Source organism: Rousettus aegyptiacus, unplaced genomic scaffold, assembly GCF_014176215.1.
Source record: "Rousettus aegyptiacus isolate mRouAeg1 unplaced genomic scaffold, mRouAeg1.p scaffold_m13_p_15, whole genome shotgun sequence".
NCBI classification, from domain to species: Eukaryota; Metazoa; Chordata; class Mammalia; order Chiroptera; family Pteropodidae; genus Rousettus; species Rousettus aegyptiacus.
The window spans coordinates 17873849-17898429 of record NW_023416290.1 but is presented as its reverse complement, the minus strand read 5'-3'; the positions used below and the strand labels follow the sequence as shown (position 1 = coordinate 17898429).

The following is a 24581-nucleotide window of genomic DNA, read 5'->3' as shown; positions in this document are numbered from 1 at the left end:
CTGGTCTTCCAGGTTCGAACCACTGCCTGGCTTTTAACCATCCTACTTTACCACAAGCTCGTGTGGGTGCCAGGCAGCGGGGAAGAAGGACTCGCTATGCTGCACGTCCCTCGAATGCATTTAAACCCCACTACCACCCCATGGGGATGAGCGCTGTTATTACCCCGTTCAGGTCTGAGGAGACTGAGACTGGTTATAACTTAGAGGCATCACAGAAGGACAGAAATATCAGCTCCAGGTGTTGCTTGTCTCCCAGTTAATGGGAATGTCAAAGAGGCCACTCCGGGTGGCAGTGACTGGTATAAATAGGTTGCTCGTTGTGTTTGGTTTTTAATTTTACAACTGTATTTTGTAAAAGTAAAACATTGTAGCTTGTAGGTATTTCGACAATAGAGGGGAAAAATAAAAACCGACTTACTTCAGAAGCATACAAGTGTTTTTATTTGAATTTTCATCTAATTTGCTTTTAATATTTCTTTCCAAACTTCCACAAATGTAATCATAATGTATATAAAGCTTTTTCTAAAAAACAATTACATTATAAATGTTTTTTTATTTAGTTATATAGTTCTTTTACACAACCTCAAAATATTGATTCTTATCACTTTCAAGGTGTTACACATAATTTCAAAACCAAAACAACTAAAAGCTTTAACAGAAAACAGCAGACTCCTGCCCCACCTTGCTAGCTCCCCTGACCCAGTTTTATTCACCAGAGTCAACTATTTTCTTATCCTCAAGTTCAACAGCTCTACAGTGGTCCCTTGAGTGGTACCATACCGTTTATGTACCTGCTTCCATCCTATTTTTGCTAACTGACTTAAGGAACTGTTGGTTGAGAGTGGTTAGTTCTGCAGGATTATTAATTGCTGATAAAATCCTGTTCCCTATGCAAATATTTATGTTTAAATTTCAGGGTTGCATCATCAAATGTACTTTGCCTTGCCATTTTTATTAGCTTGATTTAATGGTACCTTGCATTTATCATAAATGGCTACAGGCATACTGTTAGGAATAATAACTTTATTATTAAACATTAATAGATGGTTCGGCTCTTACCGGTTGTTTTCTCAAGCTAAAATTGTAGATGTTTGAGAATTAGACCAAGAAAATTTAATGAAATTCTGTTGTATTTTGCTTCATAATTATTAAGTAGGCGCAGACAAGAGCCCGCCCTCGATAAAGAATATTGAATATTAAGAAGGAGCATATTGAGTGGATGTGTGCAGCTTTTCTCAGCAGAAATATTTCAAGGCAATAGTATTTTCCAAATTGAAGATCTGTTTTCTGATATATTGACTCAAAAGTACGTGGACTATTCTGTCACAATACACTTAAAAAATTAATAAACTTTATTTTTTAATAACAGTGTTAGGTTTACAGAAAAGTTGAGTGGAAAGTACAGAAAGTTTCCCATATAGCACTCACCACCCCCATTTAATTTTCCCTCTAATTCCTAACATCTTGCATTATTAGTGTGGTACATGTGTTATATAATCGAATGAGCCAATGTTGATACACTAATTATTAACTAAAGTTCAGAGTTTTCATTAGGGTTCACTTTCTGTGTTGTACATTCTGCAGTTTTGACAAATGTGTAGTGACATGTATCCACCATTACAGTATCAGGCAGAATAACTCATGGCCCTGAAAATCCAATGTGCTCCCCCTGTTCATCCCTGCCTCCCTCTCTCCTCTTGAACTCCTGACCACCACTTTTTCATGTCTCCAACGTGATGACTTTTCAAGAATGTCATATAGCATAATCATATAGTATGTAGCCTTTTAAATGGGCTTCTTTTACTTGCCAATATGCATTTAAGGTTCCTCTATGTCCTCCTGTGGTTTGATAACTCATTTCTTTTAAGTGCAGAATAATATTCCATTGTCTGCATGTACTGCAGTTTATTTGTCTGTTCACTTACTGAAAGACTTGTTTGTTGCTTCTAAGTTTTGGCAGTTATGAATAAAGCTGCTATAAATACCCATATTCAGGTTTTTTGTATGAACTTAAATTTTTAATTCATTTGGGTAAATACCAAGGAGTATGATTACCGACTTATATGTTAAGCGTATGTTTACTTTTGTAAGAAACTGTCTAGCTGTCTTTCAAAGTAGCTGTACCATTTTATATTTTCCCAAGAAGTTCCTGTTGCTCCACATCCTCACCAGCATTTGGTGTTGTCAGTGTTTTGGATTTTTGCCATTCTAATAGGTATGTGGTGGTATATCTCATTTTAATTTGCAGTTCTCTCATGACATAGGACATGGAGCATCTTTTCACATGCTTATCTGCCATCTATCTGTCTTCTTTGATGAGGTGTCCAAATCTTTGCTCATTTTTTAATTGGGTTATTTGCTATTGATTTTTAAAAGTTCTTTGTATACTTTGGATACCAGTTCTTTATTTGTGTTTTGTAAAATTTTTCTCCCAGTCTGTGGCTTGTCTTTTCATTTTCTTAACAGTGTCTTTCTCAGAGCAGAAGTTCTTAATTTTAATGAAATCCAGCTTTACCAATTTTCCTTTCATGGATCATGCTTTCAATATTGTATCTAAAAAGCCAAATCCAAGGTCATCTAAATTTTCTCCTATCTTATCTTCTAAGAGTTTTATAGCTTTGCATTTTATATTTAGTTCGGTTATCCATTTTGAGTTGATTTTTGTAAAAGATGTAAGATCTGGGTCTAGATAATGATGATGATGATGATGATGATGATGATGATGATGATGATGATGATTTGCATGGTGATGTCCAGTTTTTTCAGTACCATCTGTTGAAAAGACTATTTTTTCCATTGAATTGCCTATGCTCCTTTGTCAAAGACCAGTTGACAATATTTTTGTGGGTCTGTTTCTGAGCTCTCTATTTTGTTCGCAGTATACTTCTAAATGAGTTTTTTGTTGTTGTTGTGGGTTGTTTGGTTTTTCTTACCTTCAGTAAAAATAAAATCTATTAGCAACTTAATCCTGGTTTGACTTCTTAGAGCCTTAGTTTCCAAATAAGGGGAAGTATGTAGAAGAGATCACTCTTACTAGTTCTTCTAGCTTTATCTCATGAGACTAGTTTATATTTAAATATAGAGTCAGGGTGATGATTTTCTCACAAAAAGTTTCTGGGTGTATTCCAACAGATAGCAGGTCTGTGTGTGTGTGTCTCTGTGTCTGTCTTTGTGTGTACACGCAGAGTGGCATACATTTATTGGATAAGATTTCTGCCTATGCCCTTTAAGTTTTATAATGGGATATTGAACTTATTTTTCACTGATGATTAACAAAGCATATTGTTTGGCCACAATCTGTAACAAAAAGTATCAATATTTATGATCATTACCAGTAATTAAAACACCAGAGTTCCCGCCATGCAGCTTTCATCAGAAGACATTTCACAATGTCCAGAGACATTTTTGGTTGTCACAACTGGTGATGAGAAGCAGGGTGCTACCAGCATCTAGTGGATAGAGCCCAAGGATGCTGCCAGCTGCCTCACAATGCCCACGACACCCCAATAATTTCTTGGCTCAAAGTGTCAGTGGTGCTGAGGTTGAGAAACCCCTGTTGCAGAGAAGCAGATTTATTTATATTCAGGGGCAGCTTTCGTTCTTTGCTTAGCCCCTAGATAACCTACACTTTTGTAGATTTGCAGTCCACATCTAACAATTGAGCAGAAACTTACGATGTGTTATAACAGTCTGTTTCTTTCAGCTTAGTGTCACTTTTTACTGACTTCATAATGATTTCTCTTATGTTACATGCATTCATGTAAAGCTGACTTAACCCAAAAAGTGAGGTATCAAAATATAATTACGTATATTTCTCAATACAGGTGGCCGGATCTTTGATCATAAAAATCTGAGACTAGAAACAAAGTTGGTGTTTAATACACTTCTTGGTTGTATGTACATGAGTCAAACTCGGCTTTTAATTTCCTCTCTGGTCCTTGAAATGACACATTACCTTATGATACATCAGTTTCCATGAGCTCATCTTGTTTTCATAGTGTTCCTTTTTATTGTTAAGAGAAGCAAAACCCAAAACCCCACAGTTTCAGCAATCCCCTGTTGTCTTCCTCTGCATGAAATTGCTCAACTAAGAGTTATGCAAATGGAGTGCAGCCATATGGGAGAGGTTCTCACTATATGTTGATCCAGGGGAATATCACCCATATCATTGGTGTATTTGTTGTCAGCTGCGCACTTGTCATAAGACGTTCATGACCTTGGCCTTCTCTCTTGCCACTCAGGCCCTCTCTCACTTTACTCCACCCATACTGGCTCCTTTTCTGCCCCAAACCTCCTTCCAGTTATGGGCCTTTTGCATAGCCCATTTCTTCTACCTCAAACTCTCTTCCCTTAGACCTTCCAACCTTGCTAGGAGTCAAAGAGAAGGGTACTTGTAGGTTAGTAATTGGACGCGCCTCTTTGGTTCACAGCCTGCTTGGTTGTCACCTCTTGAGTCACCAGGCACAGCTCTTACTGTCCCTCCAGAATATACTGCATCTCTTAGACATCGAGCAGTTTTCTTTATGCCTGGTAAAAATTTTCATGATTTTTCAATTTCCATTTCATTTCCTTTTAAAATCTTAGCAAAGACTATGGCTCCACCTGCATCTTCTCCAAGTTCTTTATTCCCACAGATAATGAGAGGTTAGGCCATGCATTCAGATTCTCTTGTTTTGTTTTAAATTTTTCAAAAATGATTTCTATTTTTGTACAAGATCATATACACACATATATTTGTGTATATATTACATGTTACACATGTATAATAAAACTATACTGTATAGTACTTGTATGTTTACATATGTATATATAATTTATACAAAATGGAAAATGTTTTTAAAACCAAATACATGAACTGTTGCTGTTTTATGTTTAATAATGTTCAAACTTTGATATACATATGATAGGAAAATTTGAAAATTGGGAAAGGCAAAACCGGGAATACCTATAATCCAATCACCTGTACATGAATATTATATTTTAAGATAATTCTTCCTAGACTTTTTTCCTATACATTTATATCTTTTCCCCTCACAAAAATGTCATTGTTATATGTACTTTTTTTAGTTTTATTCCATGTAAACATATTGTATCTTTTTATGTCAAGAAATATATATACATATATGTATGTGTGTATATATGTATATGTGTATGTATATATACACTTTATTTTAATTACATATAGTATTCTTTTGTGTCGAGGTATCTAGTTCTAGATCAATTTTCTGAAAGCCAATTGCCTGACAGTCAATTTTATGACTTTATCAAATGATCCATTTTACCAGACTTGTTTCTTTTAACTACTTGAATATTACTTCTCTTTTTCAAAAAGCTTTATGCATCTTTAATGTTTTTCTGCTAGTTCTTCAAATGTATAACAACCTTGAGGTTTTTGCAATTACAAAATTAAAATTTTAGTTTAAGTTTAAATTAAAAGCATTAGAAAGAAATTGAAGCAACCAAAATATTCCCAACACATATGATATGCTAAAACTCTAGATTCTAAGGAGAAATTATGGTGTGCTGATTTGATAGTTGTTAGCAAAACCATTTGACAAGAAAGGACAGACCATTCTGACATGTGGAAGGGAAACGAGGATGTGGAGAGAAATTTCTAGAAAGAAGCAAAAGACTTGAGCCTGGAAAATAACAAAAACATGTCACCACGGTTGAAGAACTTTTAGAAATTAGTTTAAAATCATAAAAAATATAAGGATGGGTAAAGTAAGAAATGAACTAGGAAACTACCTAAACAACCATACTTTATAGTACACCTAAGTTACTAATTACCATTTTAAAATTACATCCATCAATATTTTAATTTTAATCTCTAAAAGATAGACGCTCATGTTTTCAACATAAATTATTAATACCATTATTAAACATAAAATAACGGCATTTCCTTATTGTCAAATAGCCAATAAATGATCATATTTCTTCAATTGTCTCATAATTATCTTTAATAATAGTAAGCTAGTAAGTTGCTAGTAACTAAGATTATTACAGTCCTAAGAAGACTCAATAATCCTTAGTTTTTAAAAATAGAACATTCCTTTAAAAACATCATACAAATTTTGAAAAGCTTTTAAAACAATTTCATTTGATAAGAATTGTTATACCCTGAAGCTATTAAAATCACCCCAACTGATACAAACTATTGTAAAGCTAAGCTGTTAACAGCATCCTGTCTAATATTAAATTACATAAAAATCACAAATAGCTAAAAGATACACGTTTTGGTAAATTGATCACCTTGTAAATTTTTACTTTTATTCCATGTAAATATATTGTATCTTTTTTTTTTTGGTAAATATATTATAAATTGAAAATCCTCAGAGAACTGGCTTTGGATGAAATGAATTTTGAGAGCTGGTCTTCATTTATTTAACCAGAGACCTATTTGGCAAACAAGTAAATTTCTGATTGTATGGTATTACAAACAGTCCCACAATAAATATCCTTTTATACAGAGCTTTGTGTAACTGCCTAGTTATCTTCTTAGAAACAATTTACTGCTAGCAGTTATGTTGGGTTAAGAAGTACATACATTTTTAAGGACTTTCATGTGTATTGCCAAGTTAGATTGTATCATTGACCCTTTCATGCCAAACCCAACAATTTCATTTTATGGTAAGGAAATGTAAGTCCAGAGGTGGGAGTGGTTTTGTCCATAGTAGGAGGACTGGCAAGGCTGGACCCAGCAGCCAGGCTCCTGATGCCTAGCTTCCCATACCTCTCATCACCTGGCCTGCGCTCTTTTCCAGGCAAGGGCCAAATTACTCATTTCTTTGCTCTAGACTCCAAACTTCTAGGTCTTTGAAACGCTCATGTACCTCTTTAATTGTCTTGTGCTTCTTTTCTGGACTCATTTTAATAAACGCAGTGATTAAAACTGTACACATTTATTAAGCTTCCCATAAATACAGTCAATTTGTTGTTTTTATGCATCATTATTTCAGAATATCTCAGTGTCAAGTTAGTTTTATGTTTTTACGCTACACATTTATACTATAGTTAACTACATAAACCTTGGGTCTTTCTGAGTCCTCACTTATGCTGTAGTATAATGAAGAAATGGTTTTAAACCAGATAAATACATCAGTAAACATAAGGTAAATTAAAATGTATCCGATTTGGATCACAAAGTAATAAAGTTAATAAAAGAGAAACCAACCATACCCACTGCATCTCTCTCTCTCTCTCTCTCTCTCTCTCTCTCTCTCTCTCTCTCTCTCTCTTTTTGAGGTGGAAGAACATTTAAATTAATTTTTACTGATAGTGTCCACATATATAAATTCACCCTTTTAAAGTGTACAATTCAGTGGTTTGCAGTATAATCATAAAGCCATAAAACCGTCATTACTAATTCCAGAGCCCACTATATCTTGCATGTAAGCAGGCTTGCAAAATTTATACACTGCAATTCATTTGTAGAGGAGGGGGAGGAGGAGGGGAAGGGAGGAAGGAAGGAAGGAAGGAAGGAAGGAAGGAAGGAAGGAAGGAAGGAAGGAAGGAAGGAAGGAAGCCTTTGCATCCTCTAATACAGTCTCTCTTCAGCTCTCTGAATAAACACAAGTTGTAAAACTGTTTCACATTTGCCAACAGAGTTCAAAATTTTTCCAGTTTAAAGAGCCTCTTTTCCATCATGACTCCATTGCTTAGTCCTTCACATTTCTCCTCCTACTCCTTTCCAAGATGGCACCTGGTTAGGAAGAGGGTTTCTGTTGTGCTCTTTGGGGAGAAAGAAGCCACGGATTCTCTTCCAGCTCTTGGTTTGCCCAGGGAGATATGGCGGGGTACTACTGCTGATTTGGGAGAACGTCATACTGATACCTACCCTGAGAGCGAATGGACCCCATTGGAATACTCAAAACTTCTGAATCCCCTTAACACCTTCAACAGGCGGAGTGAAGGGAGCCTCAAGACAGAACTCTGGCTGTTTTGTCTTGACAGCCCCTTTGCCTTCATGTGTCACCCTGTGTGGAACCAGAAGCAAAGAGAGAAGCCGCCCCTCCTTCAGACCTAGAGCCTCCTCCAGCCCAGGTCTAGGGATATGAACCCGAAACTCTCTGGGTACCCCCCCCCCCTCCTTTCCAGTTGGCCTTTAGTAGGAAAAGTGGATGGAGGGTGGCAGGCCCCTGGGACACAAGTTCTGGCCCAGTCTCTTCCCAGTACTCCTTCAGGTTCCTTACAAATCACATGCCTTTCTTCTAGGGGGAGCCCGGTGCTCAGCCTTAGTCACAGACTGGAGGCGATGCCCACACCATAGGAGCAGCTACATGACCCAAGTCTTCGAGGGCTAGCTCTTGTTATAGAACCCAGAGGAAATCTGGGAGTAGGGATTACCAGACACCTTAACGACAGTGGTTACATTGCCGGGAGACGCTGTTTACAGATGGCGTTTCAACCTGAGGGCGGGCCTTTCACTAGAGGCTGGTCAAATGAGAAAGCCCGGCTCTGGAGCCAGGAGAGCCTGGGCCACCACTGGCTTACCATGACAGCAGTGGCTTTTTGGGGGATCTTATAGAGGAAAAGTATCAAGAATTGAAAGTAATTACCAAGATAAGTAAGGAGAAAATCATAGTAGCCTAAGTAAAGAGAGCCTAGCTACACCCTTTTTTCTTTTTAAAAAATTAATTAATTAATTAATTAATTTTATGGTGACATTGGTTAACGAAATCCAATGTTTCACCTGTACACTTTAACGGTAAGGCATATATATATTTACACTGTGTGTTCACTTCTCATAGTTAGAATTCTTTCTGTCACCACATGTTTGACCCCCTTTACCCCGTCTACCTTCTCCCTCCCCCCACCCCCAACCCTCCGGTAACCACTAGTCTATGGTCCATATCCATGAGTCTCTGTTTGTCCTGTTCATTTGTTGCTTTTACATTTATATCCCACATATAAGTGACACCCTTTTCAATTCTACCTTTTTCAAAGGAATTTAGGAAAACCAGCAGAAGAAAAGCCAACTACTCGAGCTAGGCGTCGAGGGAGCTGTGGGGTTGAGTAGAGGCGCTCTCTCCTCCCCTGCCCTCCCGAGGACACCCACTTTTCTTTGATGGAAACTTTGGAGAAAACAACACAACTCTTCTGTAGACTTTGCTTCTCTGAAAAGTCTCTAAAGCTTCATTCTTGAAAGTGAAGTAAGAAGGAAAACGGTCAGGGGTTTCTGAAAGGTCTCGGTTTAGAGGAGAGCAAAGTACCTCTCCTGAGTTGACGACTGGCCCTGAAATGCAAGTATGAGAACTGGAGGATGTTATTTTAGGGATGAATTCCTACGAATGACCCTGGAACCAAACTCAACCTACTTTTGAAGCTCAGCTTACTTGTTTGAGATCCTTACTACTCATCTCTCTGTCCTCAGGGATTCTTTTCTCTTGTCTTTCTGAGCTTCGTAATTCAGAAAGCTCTTTTGGCAATGAAGCTCACATCACAGAGAGGCAGCAAGGCCTTGAGTAGGTAAAGAATGCAGCTCTGAAACTGATGGACCAAGTTCTAGTTTTACCTAAGACCTCTGATTACCTGGCACAGGTTCATCTCTGGGCTTTGTTTTCCTCGTCTGCAGGTAATAACATACTCCTCCCTTTTCTCTCCTCTCCTGCTTTGTTTCCTGTCCTTGTAGACATTTCTCATTACTCCAGACTGACCACTAGTATTGCAAGGTCAAGCAAGAGAAGGTCAGGAAGGGGAGGAAGATTTCAGAACCCCCAATGAGCCTTTGGATGAGAAATTCACTTGTTCCGGGGAAAACTCAATGCAACTTAAAATATTCAATTTGGGAAGTTGCAATGAAGTTTTTAAAAAAGTTTTTATTTTTTTATTTTTTTTTAATTTTTGGTGGCTTCTGGAATAAAGGTAGGGAAATGTATATCATAATAAAAACAAAACAAAACAAAACCATGGTAGCAACACAAATAGTTTATTTTGTAGCACTTTGTAAAGGCAAGACAATTCTGAGGGGTTAGATTCTGGTAAATTCTTAAATTTTAAGCTCTAGGATTGTGTGATGTAATTGTTAAAAAGTGGGTTTAGATTTCATAGGGCATCCTATATCCTATTTTCTATTTCTTTAATCTCTGATAATATGAGAAATTAGTGATTTAAAACCTTTAATAGGAGACAGGGATGGGAAACTTCAGGTTGAAATATATATGATGGAATACTTTTTAAACTTATGAAACCTATGATGAAAAACAAAATATTACCCAAAATGTATGTTACATCCAAATTCAGGAAACTCTTTCATTGAGCAATGTCCCCCTCCTTAATTACAGAGTAATATATACATTTACATTCAGGTCATTTCGTAATACAAAAGTGTATATCAGAGTGACATGGCATATAAGGTACCTTGTCCAAAAGAGAGGAGAGAGAGGGAAAATGTCCACTTAGCTGGTGCAAGTGGCCTCTGTACAAGCCGGAAGCTGAGATGCGAGACGTGCTTCTGTTCTCCCTTTGCGTGGTGTTGGAGGTTATCCTTGTGCTTCTCATCATGGGATTGTTTCTCTTACAATTTTATAGGAAAAACGAGCATTTTGACTGCATTTATTTATGCACTTAACAAACACGTGTATAGCTCTTACTGTGTGCCACCTTAAGTCTGCCTCTGAGCACTTTACAAATATACTAATTTAACTCTTTAACCTAATGAGGTAGTTACTTCCTTTATTCAAAAGGAAGCAGAGGCACAGAGAGGTTAGACAACTTGCTCAAGATCACACAGTTAATAATCGATGGATCCAGGATTTGAAATTAGCCATCCAACTCCACAGTCTTTACTCCGAAATATTTTGTAGTGTCTTCCTTGAGAATTTTTAAGATAAAACTTCTATATAAGAACTTATACCTTACAAGTGGACTTTACAACCTGGCCAGCATGGTGGTGGGTATTCTTTCAGACTTTTTCTGTGCACATTAAATATACAGTATATATGGATGTGTGCGTACATCTATGTGTATATATGTGTGTACATATATTATTAATTGATTACATAAATTGATATATATATTTAGAATTTTTTCAATCAATCATGATTGGTGGCCAAGAATGTCTGAATTAAACCTTTTTTTAACCCATCCCACTCTCATAATCTGTCCGTTTGACCTAATTTAATGTACTGTCCCCTAATGATGGACATCTGGATTATCTCTGTCTATAATATAAATAACGTTAGTATGCACACCCTTGTGCTCTTGTGTAAGTATATCTAAAGAACAAGTCTTTTAAAAGTTCTCACCATAAAGACAAATAAGAAAAACCTGATGACTACGTGAAGTGATGAATGTGTTAACTTTTTTGTAATAATCAGTCCTATGGGGGTGGAAGAAACTCTCCTCTACCCTTCAAGTTTCTTTTGGCTATGTAATAATTAAATCTATATGAGACAGATTCAATTACATCTGTATGAGACAGATAACCAAATTCAATTACATACATTCATATGGGAATGCCACATACATGAGAGGTTTAGGGACCAAAAGTTAAAATGAGGTATATGCGGCATTCTGAGCTAATGATGAGGTAAGGTACCCAGGGTTTCAGAGAGGAGAAAGGTCATTTTAGGAAGATGAGAGCAGTTGTCAGTAATTAGTAGTTCCCCCTGCCACATAGACAGGTCAAAAGGTTATCCCCAATAATCTCTTTTTATGGGCAAGGCCCCTAATTTAAATTTTGCAGATAGTTAGGTGAAGGCACAAGTTTCTCTGGAGCCCACAATGTCTCAGTTGCCTTTAGTTCAAAACAATCAGCATACCAGAGAGGCACATCTTGGGGTGATTCGTTCTAAACCCCTATAGTTCACAATGTATACATACATCACATTGTATACCTTAAACTTACACAATGTTGTATGTCAAATATCCCAATAAAGCTGGAGGAAAAACAAGTCCCCAGAAGTGCAGGTCCAAGTGCACAGTTGCTTCTTCGCTGAGCAGGTGGGTAAGGCATTATCGGATCTTTCCAGAGACAGCAGGGTGGTAAACAAGGAGTCATACTTAGTCTTTGCCTCAAGTCTGTTTTTTGGTTGTTGGGTTTTTGTTTGTTTTTTTAAAAAAAGGATTTTGGTACTCTGAAGACTTTAAATGAGAATGAGCCACCCCAATGGATATTTGTTCTAGTGAAAGAAATTTTTGGAAAGAAAAGTCACTTGCCTCTCATTTTCCGGATACGTTGTTGGTGGATGTCCTTTCATGGCAAAGGGTTGCCCGGTCGTCTGTGTCTCTTCAGACCATCTAGTCGAGCTTCTGTGATGAACATCCTAGAGTCACATTTGCATGTCAAACCCTCAGTTATTATTACTATTATTAACCCAAAGTCTCCACATACAAAAGGTGCCTTAATTTACTGTTGAAAAGAAATAAAGGCCTTGCCAACTACTTCATCTGCAACACTTTATGTAAAGTCCATCGTAAGAAAACTTAGACCTCTTGTGCAGGGCCTCACTTTCCCATCTGCTTCCTCTTCCGCTCCCCGAGTGCTGAGAAGGCCAGTGATTCACGCTGCCCTCTGGCTCTTCCTGCCAGGAAATCTGCTACAGTGTATCTGGTACCCTCCGCTGTTAATACATTTGCATTCCCCTCTTTTCCTTGGCTTGGGTTTTCTGTTTTAATTTTATTAAATTCATTATTGTCTTTTTTGTAAAAGCATTTCAGATCCTTTTGAGAAAGAAGGAAGCTGTAAAAACAATCTCTTCATCTAGCATCATCGTTAAATAGATAAAACATCAGTTTCAAAATAGCCCTCGTTTGAGAAACAAAAGAGAACAGACTTTAGGCGTAGACTTTGGCTACAGCTGTGTGAGTCCCAGCGCCACCCTTCACTGGAAATGTGGTTTAGGGCGCGTCTTTTCATCTCTCTAATCCTCTATTTACTCCTCTGTAAGGCAGGATTCATAATACCTGGCTCATAAGGTTTCTTCGAGGATTAAATGAAATGCTCAGAAAATTACAAATGTTTAAAAAACACTAAGGTGTAAATCATTGTAAAGTGTAGCTCATGACACTTGCAACCATGTAACCATTCTCTGTTGGCACTGCATTGTATTTCCTACTTTTCTGGTACCTTCCCACAGCATGAGGGATTGTCAGTGGGTGATCAGCAGAGGCCCGCTCAGCCTGAACAACAGTCACTGTCCTCGTGGAGTGGTATTGTAATTGTTTTCATCTACAAAACATACATTTGGTGCTCAGTTGTCTGTGGTGATGGCGGGGAGGGGAAAACATGAATTAAGCATAAATAAATGATCATTTGTGTACTCACACCACCCTCCCTTTAACCCACCTGCCTTTTATTTTCATTCTTCCTCTTCCTTTCCAGGGCCGATGCCCTTGGGATCCCCATCTTCTCTTGCCCAGAACCCCTCAGCCCTTCCCCTTCTTCCTCGCTTCCTACCTACTTCTCTCTTGGAAGTAGAGATGTCCTGTCCCTGGTTAAAAACCTTTCCACGCTATAAATAAATAAAGCCAGCAGCGCTTGGCGTGACATGTAAATAACACCTCCACAAAGTACTTTTCTAATCTCACTGCCTGCCTGTGTGCGCGCGTGCACACACACACACACACACTAGGGGGTTCTAACATTTTGAAAAAGTTTTCTGCGTAAAGTTATTTATAATACCTCTTATTTCCCACCCCTGTTTTATTTTAGAAATCTCAAATCTGCAGGAAAAAGTGGAAAAATATCTTCACCTGGATTGACTAATTCTTTAGTATCATGCCACATTTTCCCTTCCTCTCCCTCCCTCCTCCCTTCTCTTTTCAACTTGACCGCAGTGTTGGAAGTCACAGACACCTTGAGCCTTTGTCTCCACACACCTGTCATGTGTCTCCTAAGATAGACATTCTCAGTGTAGCCACAACGCCATTATCATGTCTATAATATACACAAGTCCCTAATATTCTGTTTAGACATATCCACATTTCCCGTTATCTCAGCTCGTGTCATCCCGTCCTCCTCCCTATCTAGGATTCAGTTGAGATTCACACATTGTGTCTTTAGTGTCTCTTAGGAATAGCTCCGTCCCGTCCCTCCCCCTGTACATTTTGAAGTTTCCAGACTAGTTGTCTTCAGCGCACATTACGGATTTTTCGTTTTGTTTCTCTAACCTCCACATTTCCTATAAACTAGAATTTAGTTATAGAGGTCTCTGTCTCTGTCGCTTTTAAAACAGCTTGGGGGGCGGGGGGGGGGGGCGTCATTTCCTCGCTTTTTCCACCTTTAGCAAGAGGGGCCCGGATGGGCAAGTGGGAAGCCCCGAATGTTGCTTGGCCCGTTCTTTCCGCACACATTGTCCGGGGGGCCTGCTCTGGGTGCGGGGAATCCAGCCGGGAAGAAACCAGCTTCCATTCTGTTGGGGAGCTGCCCAGAGGAAGTAATAAGAAAGATAAGAGCAGGAAGCGAAGCGTGAGGGGTGGGCAGAGCGGCGACCTTTTCAGTTGGGCGATTAGTGAAGTTCTGTCGTGGGGGGCGGGGGGCGGCGGGTAAAATTGTGTAGAGGTCTGGAGAGGGGGAAGATAGGGAAAGGAGGAGGGCGAGGCGAGGGAGGCCATGCGGCCCGGGGAAAGCGCCGGGGCAGCCCCGGCCCTGCAGTGGTACCCGGGAAGGTCCGCCGAGCTGAGCCGCCAGGGCTCCTCCCCTGGAGCTCGCCGAGCGCTGGGTCGCGCTGGGAGGCCGGTTCTATTACGTACCGTATTTCCTCATTTATACCGCACCATTTCAGTGGCTGACCAAGTTAGACACTGATTGGGGGACGGGGGGCGGGTACTGCTGAAAAAAGAACTCGCCTGTTTATTTATAGATCAACTCCAAAACCCATCTCACTTATTTCCAGATCGACTTTAAAACCCATCTTCATTTCAGAAACTTAAGCATATGAAAAAAGTGTTCTGTTTTGACTCAAAGAAGTACTTGCTTCCCCTTTATTTTGGGAACTACAGCTGGCTAGTTTCAGAAGGAGGTGTGACTGAGAGGCTTCTACCTCTGTAACAAATGATAAACAAGTTGAAGGTCCAACTGGGAGCCTACAGGACAAAACACACAGATGCGCTGTGGCAAGGACGCCTGTGGGTGACAGTTAAGAGGGAGACTCTTGAGATTTCTTAGAACATTTCCTCCCCCTAGAAGTGCTCCCTAATTCACACTACTCCCCCTTCCTCAAACTGTAAATCATACACCTTTTCTCTAAAGTCCTAGGCAGTGGTGTCCAAGTGGCAGCGTTTCAAAAGTACACAGTTCACATGGGAGCACCCTGTCCACATTGGGTCTCCGGAGAATTTCCTGGAAAGAGTCCAGGGAAATCTGTTCTATTGGGTCTAGGTGATTCTGGTGTTCCTTCAGGTTTGGGAACCATTACTTGCCCTGTGGAACCTTTCAGTGGAGGGAGTTCACAGCAGATTTTTTTTCAATATATAGATTTAACCAGGAGGCTATACTAGAAGGTGAGATTCATGTCTGATTTCAATTTTTAAAATCAATTTTTTAGTCCCCAGAGTCCTTCGTGTAGTGCCCTACATATCCTAGTATCGATTGAGTAAACAGATAAGAAAGTTTAGCAGGTAGAAGAATGTTTATGTCACTCTGCACTGGTCAAGCACAAGCCCCTTTCTGTTCACGATTCTTCCTCTGAAGTTTTATGCACAGTCATGGCTTGCTGATACCATGATGTATGCCTCAGGCTCTTCTAGCTTCCACATTCCCGTGTCTTACTGGGAAGCCTATTGGATTCAGTCCTTTAGATGTTCCTACAAGCATCTTTTCTTCCATACCTGTGTCTCCTCTTTTATTTCCAGTCTTGGTGAGGACCACCGTCACTTTCCCAGGCCTCAGGCCGCATTCAGTTGAAGCCAGGTTCTATGCATTCTTGTTCTTAATCATGCTTGCCTTTGAAGCCTCAAGCCTCCTCACTTCACCTTTCACATTGTGTCATTCATCTTGGAGGTGGGAGGAGACAAATAAATAAATTCCTGAGCATGGCACCCAAGGTCTGCCTCTCTCTCCTCTCCAGCCTAACTCCTGGCCTTCCCTCCCTGCTCTTTGGCTACAGCAGGGGTCCCCAACCCCTGGGCCTTGGACCAGTACCTATCCGTGGCCTGTTAGGAACTGGATAGCACAGCAGGAGGTGGGTGGCAGACAAGCAAGCGGAAGCTTCTTCTGTATTCATGCTGCTCCCCAGTGCTAGCATCACCGCCTTGGCTCCACTTTGGATCATTAGGCATTAGATTCTCATAGATCCTTGGTGTCAAAAAGGTTGGGGACTGATGGGCTACAGCATTTTGCATCATAGAACTAGTTCCCAGAAGGGATCCGCTTGAACTACTTCCCTGAAGGGTGAGACTGAACCATTTCCTTAAAGGGGCCGTGTTATCTCAGGGTCAGTACTCTGCATATGAAGTTCCTTCTTCCTGGAATCCCTTTACTGACTTTGCCACCTGACTGACATCATTTCTGTTTTGACTCACAGAACATTCTTTCAGAATGCTCCTCCTGACCACCACGTTTTCCTCTTTGCCTGAGTTAGTCGCTTTTTCCTAGGCCTCGTGCATTCTATATCATTGGCCCTCCACTACTATAAACTTAATTCACACATCTTTGCCACAAAAACATGAGCATCTTCAGAGCAGAGATTATGTCTTGCTGACATAAAATTGATTCTCCATAAATAGTTGTTGAGTGAATGAATATACAAGCCAACCAGTTTGTGAACAATATCCACATTTGAGTTTGTTAAACTATCTATGATAAGGAATAAAAATATAATCTTTTATTTTTCATTAATGGAGAGATTTTGGTGGCTTGAAGCCATTTCTAGAATGGTAAAACAATGTCATTGCTTTTATATTCCAACAGGAAATATGGGATGTATAAAATCAAAAAGGAAAGACAATCTGAATGACGATGGAGTAGATTTGAAGACGCAACCAGTACGTAATACTGACCGAACTATTTATGTGAGAGATCCAACGTCCAATAAACAGCAAAGGCCAGTAAGTAGATAGTCTCAGGGGAGAATTCCCACAGCAGGATCGAAGCATGGCTGCATAATTTAAACACCAACTCTATAACATGTGCATGCATAAAATCACATCAGTTACTTGGGCCTGGATTTTTGATATGCTTTGTACCTTAATCCTTTAAAAATCTTGCAAACATTTGAGGGATTACAAAGTCACTTATCGTAAAATAAAACGGCCTCTGGGCACATTTTTATGTTTAGAGAAAATCATCTTCCATCTCACTGGTGCAAATACCCACTCTTTATATGTAAAGATATACAATCTATTTACCCGAGCTTGTGTCACTTAGGATAGATAGTGAGGTTAGTGCAATGGTCTGCAAGCAGAAGGACATTCTGCATTCAAGTTAGATGCTAAAATAGGTGCTAATATGTCATTTGGCACATTATACTTTATCCCATCTCATCATTTTTCAATTAATTCATAATAGTACAGATACTGAAGTTTTCATATTATAATTAAAAAATTTTTTAAAGCACAGCTAATTCTGCCCACTAACCTCGAACAAATATCTACCAGAAATATATATGAGTGACGGATGTGCTATTCAATGCATTTGAGAATACTTGGCAAAGGAAGACCTACAATCACATTTTAAGGAAAAGAAGAACAGAGCTTTGGATAATTACAGCCTTAAATGTGCTTTATCTCAGCTCTTATATGTTTTCCATCTATTCACTCACTGTATATATATTCCCATAGCCTGGTTTTTATAGAATCCTTCAGCATTTCAGCTAGAAGCAGCTTATTAGCCCAGATGCCTTTATTAAATGTTTTACAGTTTCTCTCATCAGACATGTTTTCAAATGACTTAGTATCCTAGAAGCATATTATTGTTATCGAGCCCTTCAGCCCACCCTCTCCTCCACTGTTCCCCATTACCCTACAGGTATAACATATGTCAAAGTTGCATATCATTGTCGAAACTGATAAGTCACTATTGACCTTAAAAAGAAGTGGAGACAAAGAATGAATAAATTGCACATGATGTTTCTGGATAGATAAATTAATATTGTAATTTTATATGGAAACTCGAAATGTGTGAAATTACTAACAGCTTTAATAATTTAGTGATAAATACATATAATATATTTAAAACATTATATAAATGGGTACAGATGTAGAACTACATATTACATAAATATGATTAGTAGAAAATAAAATGTTATAAGAAATTGGAGTCACAAATAGTTTTTTCTGTTATAGACTTCAAAAGTCTCGTGAAAAGGATTTGACTTTTTCTCGATCACATACACCAGATTTACATGCTTTAAAACCCATGTTTGTTTGTTTGTTTTTTAAATAGCGATAGAAGATACTCTTTATTTAGAAAAGCAGAGGAAAATAATATACACCATTTTCCTTTTGAAAGTAAGGGAGGTTAAAAATTAAGTTAGAAAGCAGAAGTAGTAAACATATTTGAAATCTCTTAATTCCCATATTTTAGCTTGTGCCTTCTGTGGTCACAGATGCCCTTGTTTCACCAGCCGGTTAGTCTGGCCTTATTCCATAGCGACAGATAACACTCAGCTCCGGCCAGATGTGCCAAAAATGCACACCATGGGTTGATTACAGAGGAGTTCTGATGAGAGGGTAAGGCTGAACTGGTGCAAATTCAACAGCACTCTAAGGAAGAGACATTCTAAAGAAAAAGAGGGAAGGTAGATGACTTGCATATGTGTGTTTTGGTCTTACAAAAAAGTGTATTAAAACATTTGCAAATTAAGGACTCTGTTATGTGAAAGGCAGCTTGCTGCTTCGAAACGATTCAGTTAGCTTCTCACCTTCAGATTATTTCTTCTAAGTCATTTAAAGTTGATCATATATCCTAAGTATGTAAATCTAAATGTTTTTAAAAACCAGTATAAAACTTTTTGAAATAATTGAAGGGATAATATGGACCTATGATTTTCTGATAGCAGAAAATATAGTAATTTTCATCCCTTCCATAACTGGAGATTTTATGGGCTAACCTTCATCAGAAATTTAATTTCAGTACAAGCTATTTTGGTCCCATTTCATTAAATCATTTTAATCAAAGAGAAAAGTTACATGATTTGTGAGTATAGGTCTCTGACAGTACCTTCCTTACAAGGGTCCAAGGGGTCTTATACATCCTCTTCATGGTCACTGAGAGAAAAAAGAATTCGATTTCAAAGGTAATTGAGGTGGCCTTTTCTGTCACCAGACTCTTCCTGATAATTCACCTCCAACTAAAATAACAGAGGATGCCATCTGTCCCTATGACAGGAACAGAATCAGCCATAGGAAGCCTGGATGGGTTGGGACTTGTTCTCAGAGTCCTGACTACAGTTTATTTAAGCAAGTCTGTGAAACATGGAGATTAGCAGTCGTGGGCTGGGGTGGCAATTCCACATGGTCCCTAGGGCTCCAGGCTCCCTCCATCTTTGCTTTGCTGACCCTGGTTTCCATGGTTGCTGAGACACAGCCTTTCACTTGAAAAGCAAGTCAAAAGGGGGAGTCACCCCCAAACCCCACATGACCATTTCATTCAGATATACTCCCTCCCTCCATGTGTCTAGAGTGCTAGAGAATTTGGAAGAGTAGTCATTTAGCTGGACAAATTGCCTTCCGAATAATATTAGGGTTCTGTTACCAAAAAAGAGGAGGAAATTGATCAGGGAAGCATTGAGCAGCCCCTGCCCTGAGCCCTGTTCATTTCCTGCCACCACAGGCAAATGGCTACTTTTAGATGGAATTGCTTTGGGACATAGCTCTACAGAATTTTTCCTCTTTTTTCTGTTTTAGTAAATTAGCAACTCTAAGCCTCATTTGCTACTGTTAGAAAAATGATATAACACACAACATAAATGTGAATGAAAAAAGCTTAACAAAAATTTTTTTTCTAACAAATATTCTCTCCTAGGTTACAGAGTCTCAGCTTTTACCAGGACAGAGGTTTCAAACTAAAGGTATGTTTTCATAGCAAGATGCTGGGTTCCTTTCTTTACTGTTAGAGAATCTAACAAAAGTAGTCGTCCTGGGTGTTTTAATTTATTTTCTTATTGTGGTAAACGAAATACACATAACATGAAATGTATCACTTTAACCATTTTTAAGTGTACAGTTCAGGGGCATTAAGTACATTCACGTTTGTTGTACAGTCGTCCCACCATCCATCCTCGGAACTTCTTCATCGTCCGTCCCAAACTAGAACTCTGTCGCCGCTAAACACTCACCACTGCCGCTCCCGGGGCCTGGCAGCCACCACTCCGCTTTCTGTCGCTATGAGTTTGATACTCTATGTACCTCATATGACCGGAATCGTACAACATTTGTCCTTTGGCGACTGACTAATTTCACCCGGCATAATTTCTCCAATGTTTATCCATGTTGTGGCCGGTGTCAGAATCTCTTCCCTTTTTAAGGCTGAATACTATTCTCTTGTATGTATAGACCACATTTTGTTTATCCCTTCATTTATCACTGGACATTTGTTTCCTCCTTTTAGCTATTATAAATAATGCTGCTATGAACATGGGTGTTTCATTTCTTAACTAGAGAGTTCGAATTCCAGTTGTAGGTCTGTATTTGAGATGACAAGTACTGCTTACACTATGTACTTGTGCGCAGCTTGTACTTACTGTAGACTTTCTAGGCCCTGGGCCTCTAGGAAGGAAACACATGCCGTTATCCCAGTGGCCCTTCTTCTCAGCGCCATCTCATCCTTTGTGCCCAGTGAGGGTTTGTTTAAGCGCTTCTGCTGACGGATCTTACAGACCCCTGCTTGGTTCTCCCTCTTTAGATCCAGAGGAGCAAGGAGACATTGTGGTGGCCTTGTACCCCTACGATGGCATCCACCCAGATGACTTGTCCTTCAAGAAAGGAGAGAAGATGAAAGTCCTGGAGGAGTAAGTGCATATGGGCGCTCTGCGCCTGCAGCCCTTTACCCAGGCTGCTAGGTCCCACAGACCACCCCACAGACGGCCCGCAGACTCCCCAGCAGACCGCCCTGCAGACCACCCCTCAGATGTCCTGCTCGTTTCGCTCCCAGCAGGAGGCAGTAGCAGCTCCCCTTGTCGTGGGCCTGAGGCCTCCCAGCCTCCTTGCTGTAGCCCGGATGGGGGTGGAGGCATAAGGCCAAAGGAATCTTCCTCTGAAGCCTGCCGATGAATACTCTCCAGAAAGTTTCCCTTCGGAGAGAGACACCATTTCTTTTTTATCCATCTGTGCCACCATAAGAAGTTTGGATGTGTGTGTGAAATTTGCATGTTATTTTAATGCCATTTTTATTCAGTTATATTACTCAAGTTCAGAGTAGGTTTATGGGTCCAAATGGTTTGTTTGATCTATAAGGGCGCTGTGCCCGAGAAGTGGCCATCTTGGAAAAGCCCCTACTTAGCAGTGTGGACTTCTGTGAAGACACTCGGACACCATCATTTCCTTGACCCCCGTCCGTGCTGACTCACAGACCTGTGACCTATTCAGACTACAGGGGTTCAGAACAGTACTGAGAATAAGGAACTCCGAGAGTCTTCATTCTCGCCTGCTTTTCCTGTTAATTGTGCACACCTTGTCGCCCTGGCTTGCCAACCAGTATTAGAGGAGGGACACCTTCATTAAGGTGTTAAGTGGTTCAAAGCAGTTATCGCTTACTGATTGAACATGAACTTGAGCCTAATTCCTGGCCCTGCCTCTTATGGCTGTGTGACCTTGACAAATCACTTCAGCACTATACCTTAGTTTCTTTCTTCCCTTATAAAATAGAAATGACAGTGCCTCTGTCATGCGTTGATGTGAGGATTACGTGTGTGTGGATAAACATAGTGGAGGCATATAGTTAGTGCCAGTTGTAATTGTCCTTCGTGTCTTGGAGACAAGGATCCCATCTGCATGTGGGAATTTGAAGGGGAACATAACTGAAGCTCATAGGGACCCATCCATTCCTCCCTCGTCCACTGCCCCAGCCTCCTCCTTGGCACAAAGCCAAGGACAAGAGAGACGAGACCTACCTGCTTGGAATTATTTTATGATTTTCTACTTCTTTTTTTCATGGTGTCCATCTAGATATTTGGAAACTAGATGTTTTAACCAAAGAGGAACTATGGCTCATTATTCCCTTGACTTCTTTTCCTATAAGGATCCTAAAGCATTTCTTAGATATCCCGGGGGAGATTAGAAACATTTTGCAGAATGAGAACCATTTTCACCAACTCTTGTCTTGCAGCACTGGACACAGTGACTCACACTTCAGTTAAGAGACTGTTTTTTTTTACTTCAGTCTTTAAACATTTTTATTTCAGCAAGAGGAGTGAATTTTCCCGCTGGATTCTGAGGTTCCAGGCATCTTTTCCACCCTCCCTTGCCCCACAAAACAAACACCCGCTGACAGCTGCTATCGTAGGTTTTGAGTCACTGGACACAAACAGTTTTCGCTGTGTGTTTCTGTTCCAGGCACGGAGAATGGTGGAAAGCTAAATCCCTCTCAACGAAGAGAGAAGGCTTCATCCCTAGCAACTACGTAGCCAAAGTCAACACCTTGGAGACAGAAGAGTGAGTCCTTACATATTGTCACCTTCCATGGTTCTGTTTGTTGCGGTGGATTTCTTGTGTATTCGTTACCGTTTTACCTTCCCTGGAGCATAACACCATGAACTGTTAAAATGTCTTCTCAGGTGGTTTTTCAAGGACATAACCAGGAAGGACGCAGAAAGGCAGCTTCTGGCGCCCGGGAACAGTGCTGGAGCGTTTCTCATCAGAGAAAGTGAAACGTTGAAAGGTAAGTGGCTTAAGGCTTCTAATAAAATGCTACTTAAGAAATCATTCTTAGAAACTATTCTAGAATTCTTTTCAAAAAGAATATATTATGTTCTGGTAGTGAAAGTTTTATAGTTCGATAACAAATAACAAACTAGTTTTGCTGCTAAACATAACGGAAAACAGACAAATTATAGCCATTTCTCATCACACTTTATATTTACTGAATCCCTTACGTTTTTATTTAGAGTAAATTTTAAAATTTTAAGAGCAAGAAAATCAAAATAATTTTAATTCAGTGAAATATTTTAAAAACTATCAAAAAATAAGGAAACTGGTAAATTTCACAGCAAGGCAAACGAAATGCTAGCTTCTTTTATCAAGTGACGTTTTATAGCACTTTTAAAATTATGCACTGTATATATACTTAATTTATATTGTGCATATTTTTATGGCAAAAGGTATACTCCAGTACTGTATAATGCAGATCTTATTTATAAGACATAGGTATAATCTTTGATTGTCCTTTTCCCCCACAGGAAGCTACTCTCTGTCTGTCAGAGATTATGACCCTGTGCACGGCGATGTCATTAAGCACTACAAAATTAGAAGTCTGGACAATGGGGGTTATTACATCTCTCCGAGAATCACTTTTCCTTGCATCAGCGACATGATTAAGCATTACCAAAGTAAGTAAAATCTGAAGGTTGGATAAGGCAAAATATGTTTATGATGGTAAATAGATGGTGTCAAATACTCTTATGTTAAAATTTTTTATGCATCTTATTTCCTTTGGACAAAGTTGGAGGATCATCTTCTATAATTGATTCTGAATTGTCTATAATTGAATATACATTCAAAGTCAGATTTGATCTTTGTGAATAATTATTCCAGTCCTTCGCACCTAGCTCCTGCTGTTTGACAGTTGATGTTTCAGAATTACGAAGAGAAAAATGAATATTATTTTCACATAGTGCATATTTTTGCAACGCCAAAATATTTAGAAGTGGCAAGTCATTGGTCCTACGTCACCAATGCCGCTCTCCAGCCCCGTCAAGCTGAACTCATGACCAGCCTTTAGGTTCATTCCTGGTGTGATTGAAGGCAGTCATCGTGGGCGGCTGTTAGTACTGCTTATTTTTACAACCTGCTCGACGGGAATGCATATCATAGGTTTGCTCAGGTCTCAAAATATGGGGAGAACAAGGTACCCCAGATTTGGTGGAACCCTCCTTCTTCTCTGTCATCCCCATTCACTTATTCGTTTGGCGTGTGTGTGAGTGCTTGCCATACCCTGGCCCTGTTTGGGGGCTGGGGCTCTCTTGGTGGCATGACCAAGCCTCTGCCATTCCGCCCTGAGCTTACATGGGCTCAGCAATCTGAAATTACATTTTAAGTGTGACAGCCTGTCAGCCTTTATCTGTTTGTTCTGTTATTTTTGTTTGTTTGTTTTAATAGATTAGCAGTACTACTGAATAAAATCAAGTGTGTTTTAAATTGTTTTCCATTTAAGAGTTTCAAAAGTCATAACTGTAAAAAAGATACCCCATGCGCATTTTAGGTTCATAAATATGGCAAGTTGGAAAAAAAGACTAATAGTCGAAACCTCTCTATAGATACTGGTAAAATATAAAGTGTGACGTTTTTAACCTTCATTTTCTATTTTAAATTAGAGCAGTCAGATGGCTTGTGCAGAAGACTGGAGAAGGCATGTATTAGTCCCAAACCACAGAAGCCGTGGGACAAAGATGCCTGGGAGATCGCACGGGAGTCCATTAAGTTGGTGAAGAGGCTTGGCGCGGGACAGTTTGGGGAAGTCTGGATGGGTGAGTGTGTGGCTCTGG

At 39.5% G+C, this 24581-nt stretch overlaps 1 protein-coding gene across 3 annotated transcripts in view; it reads left to right on the top strand.

Annotated features, from left to right (window-relative positions):
* Positions 1-24581, top strand: part of LYN (LYN proto-oncogene, Src family tyrosine kinase) — a 110478-nt gene that overhangs the window by 34169 nt on the left and 51728 nt on the right. For 2 of the 3 annotated variants that reach the window (XM_016126188.2, XM_016126189.2), the window contains exons 2-8: positions 16853-16989; positions 19907-19952; positions 20786-20891; positions 22435-22533; positions 22656-22759; positions 23277-23426; positions 24411-24563. In XM_016126188.2, coding sequence (XP_015981674.1) covers positions 16858-16989; positions 19907-19952; positions 20786-20891; positions 22435-22533; positions 22656-22759; positions 23277-23426; positions 24411-24563 — 790 coding nt within the window. In that variant the 5' untranslated portion in view covers positions 16853-16857. The remainder of the gene's footprint in view (positions 1-16852; positions 16990-19906; positions 19953-20785; positions 20892-22434; positions 22534-22655; positions 22760-23276; positions 23427-24410; positions 24564-24581) is intronic. The other variant, XM_016126190.2, reaches the window with a different exon arrangement.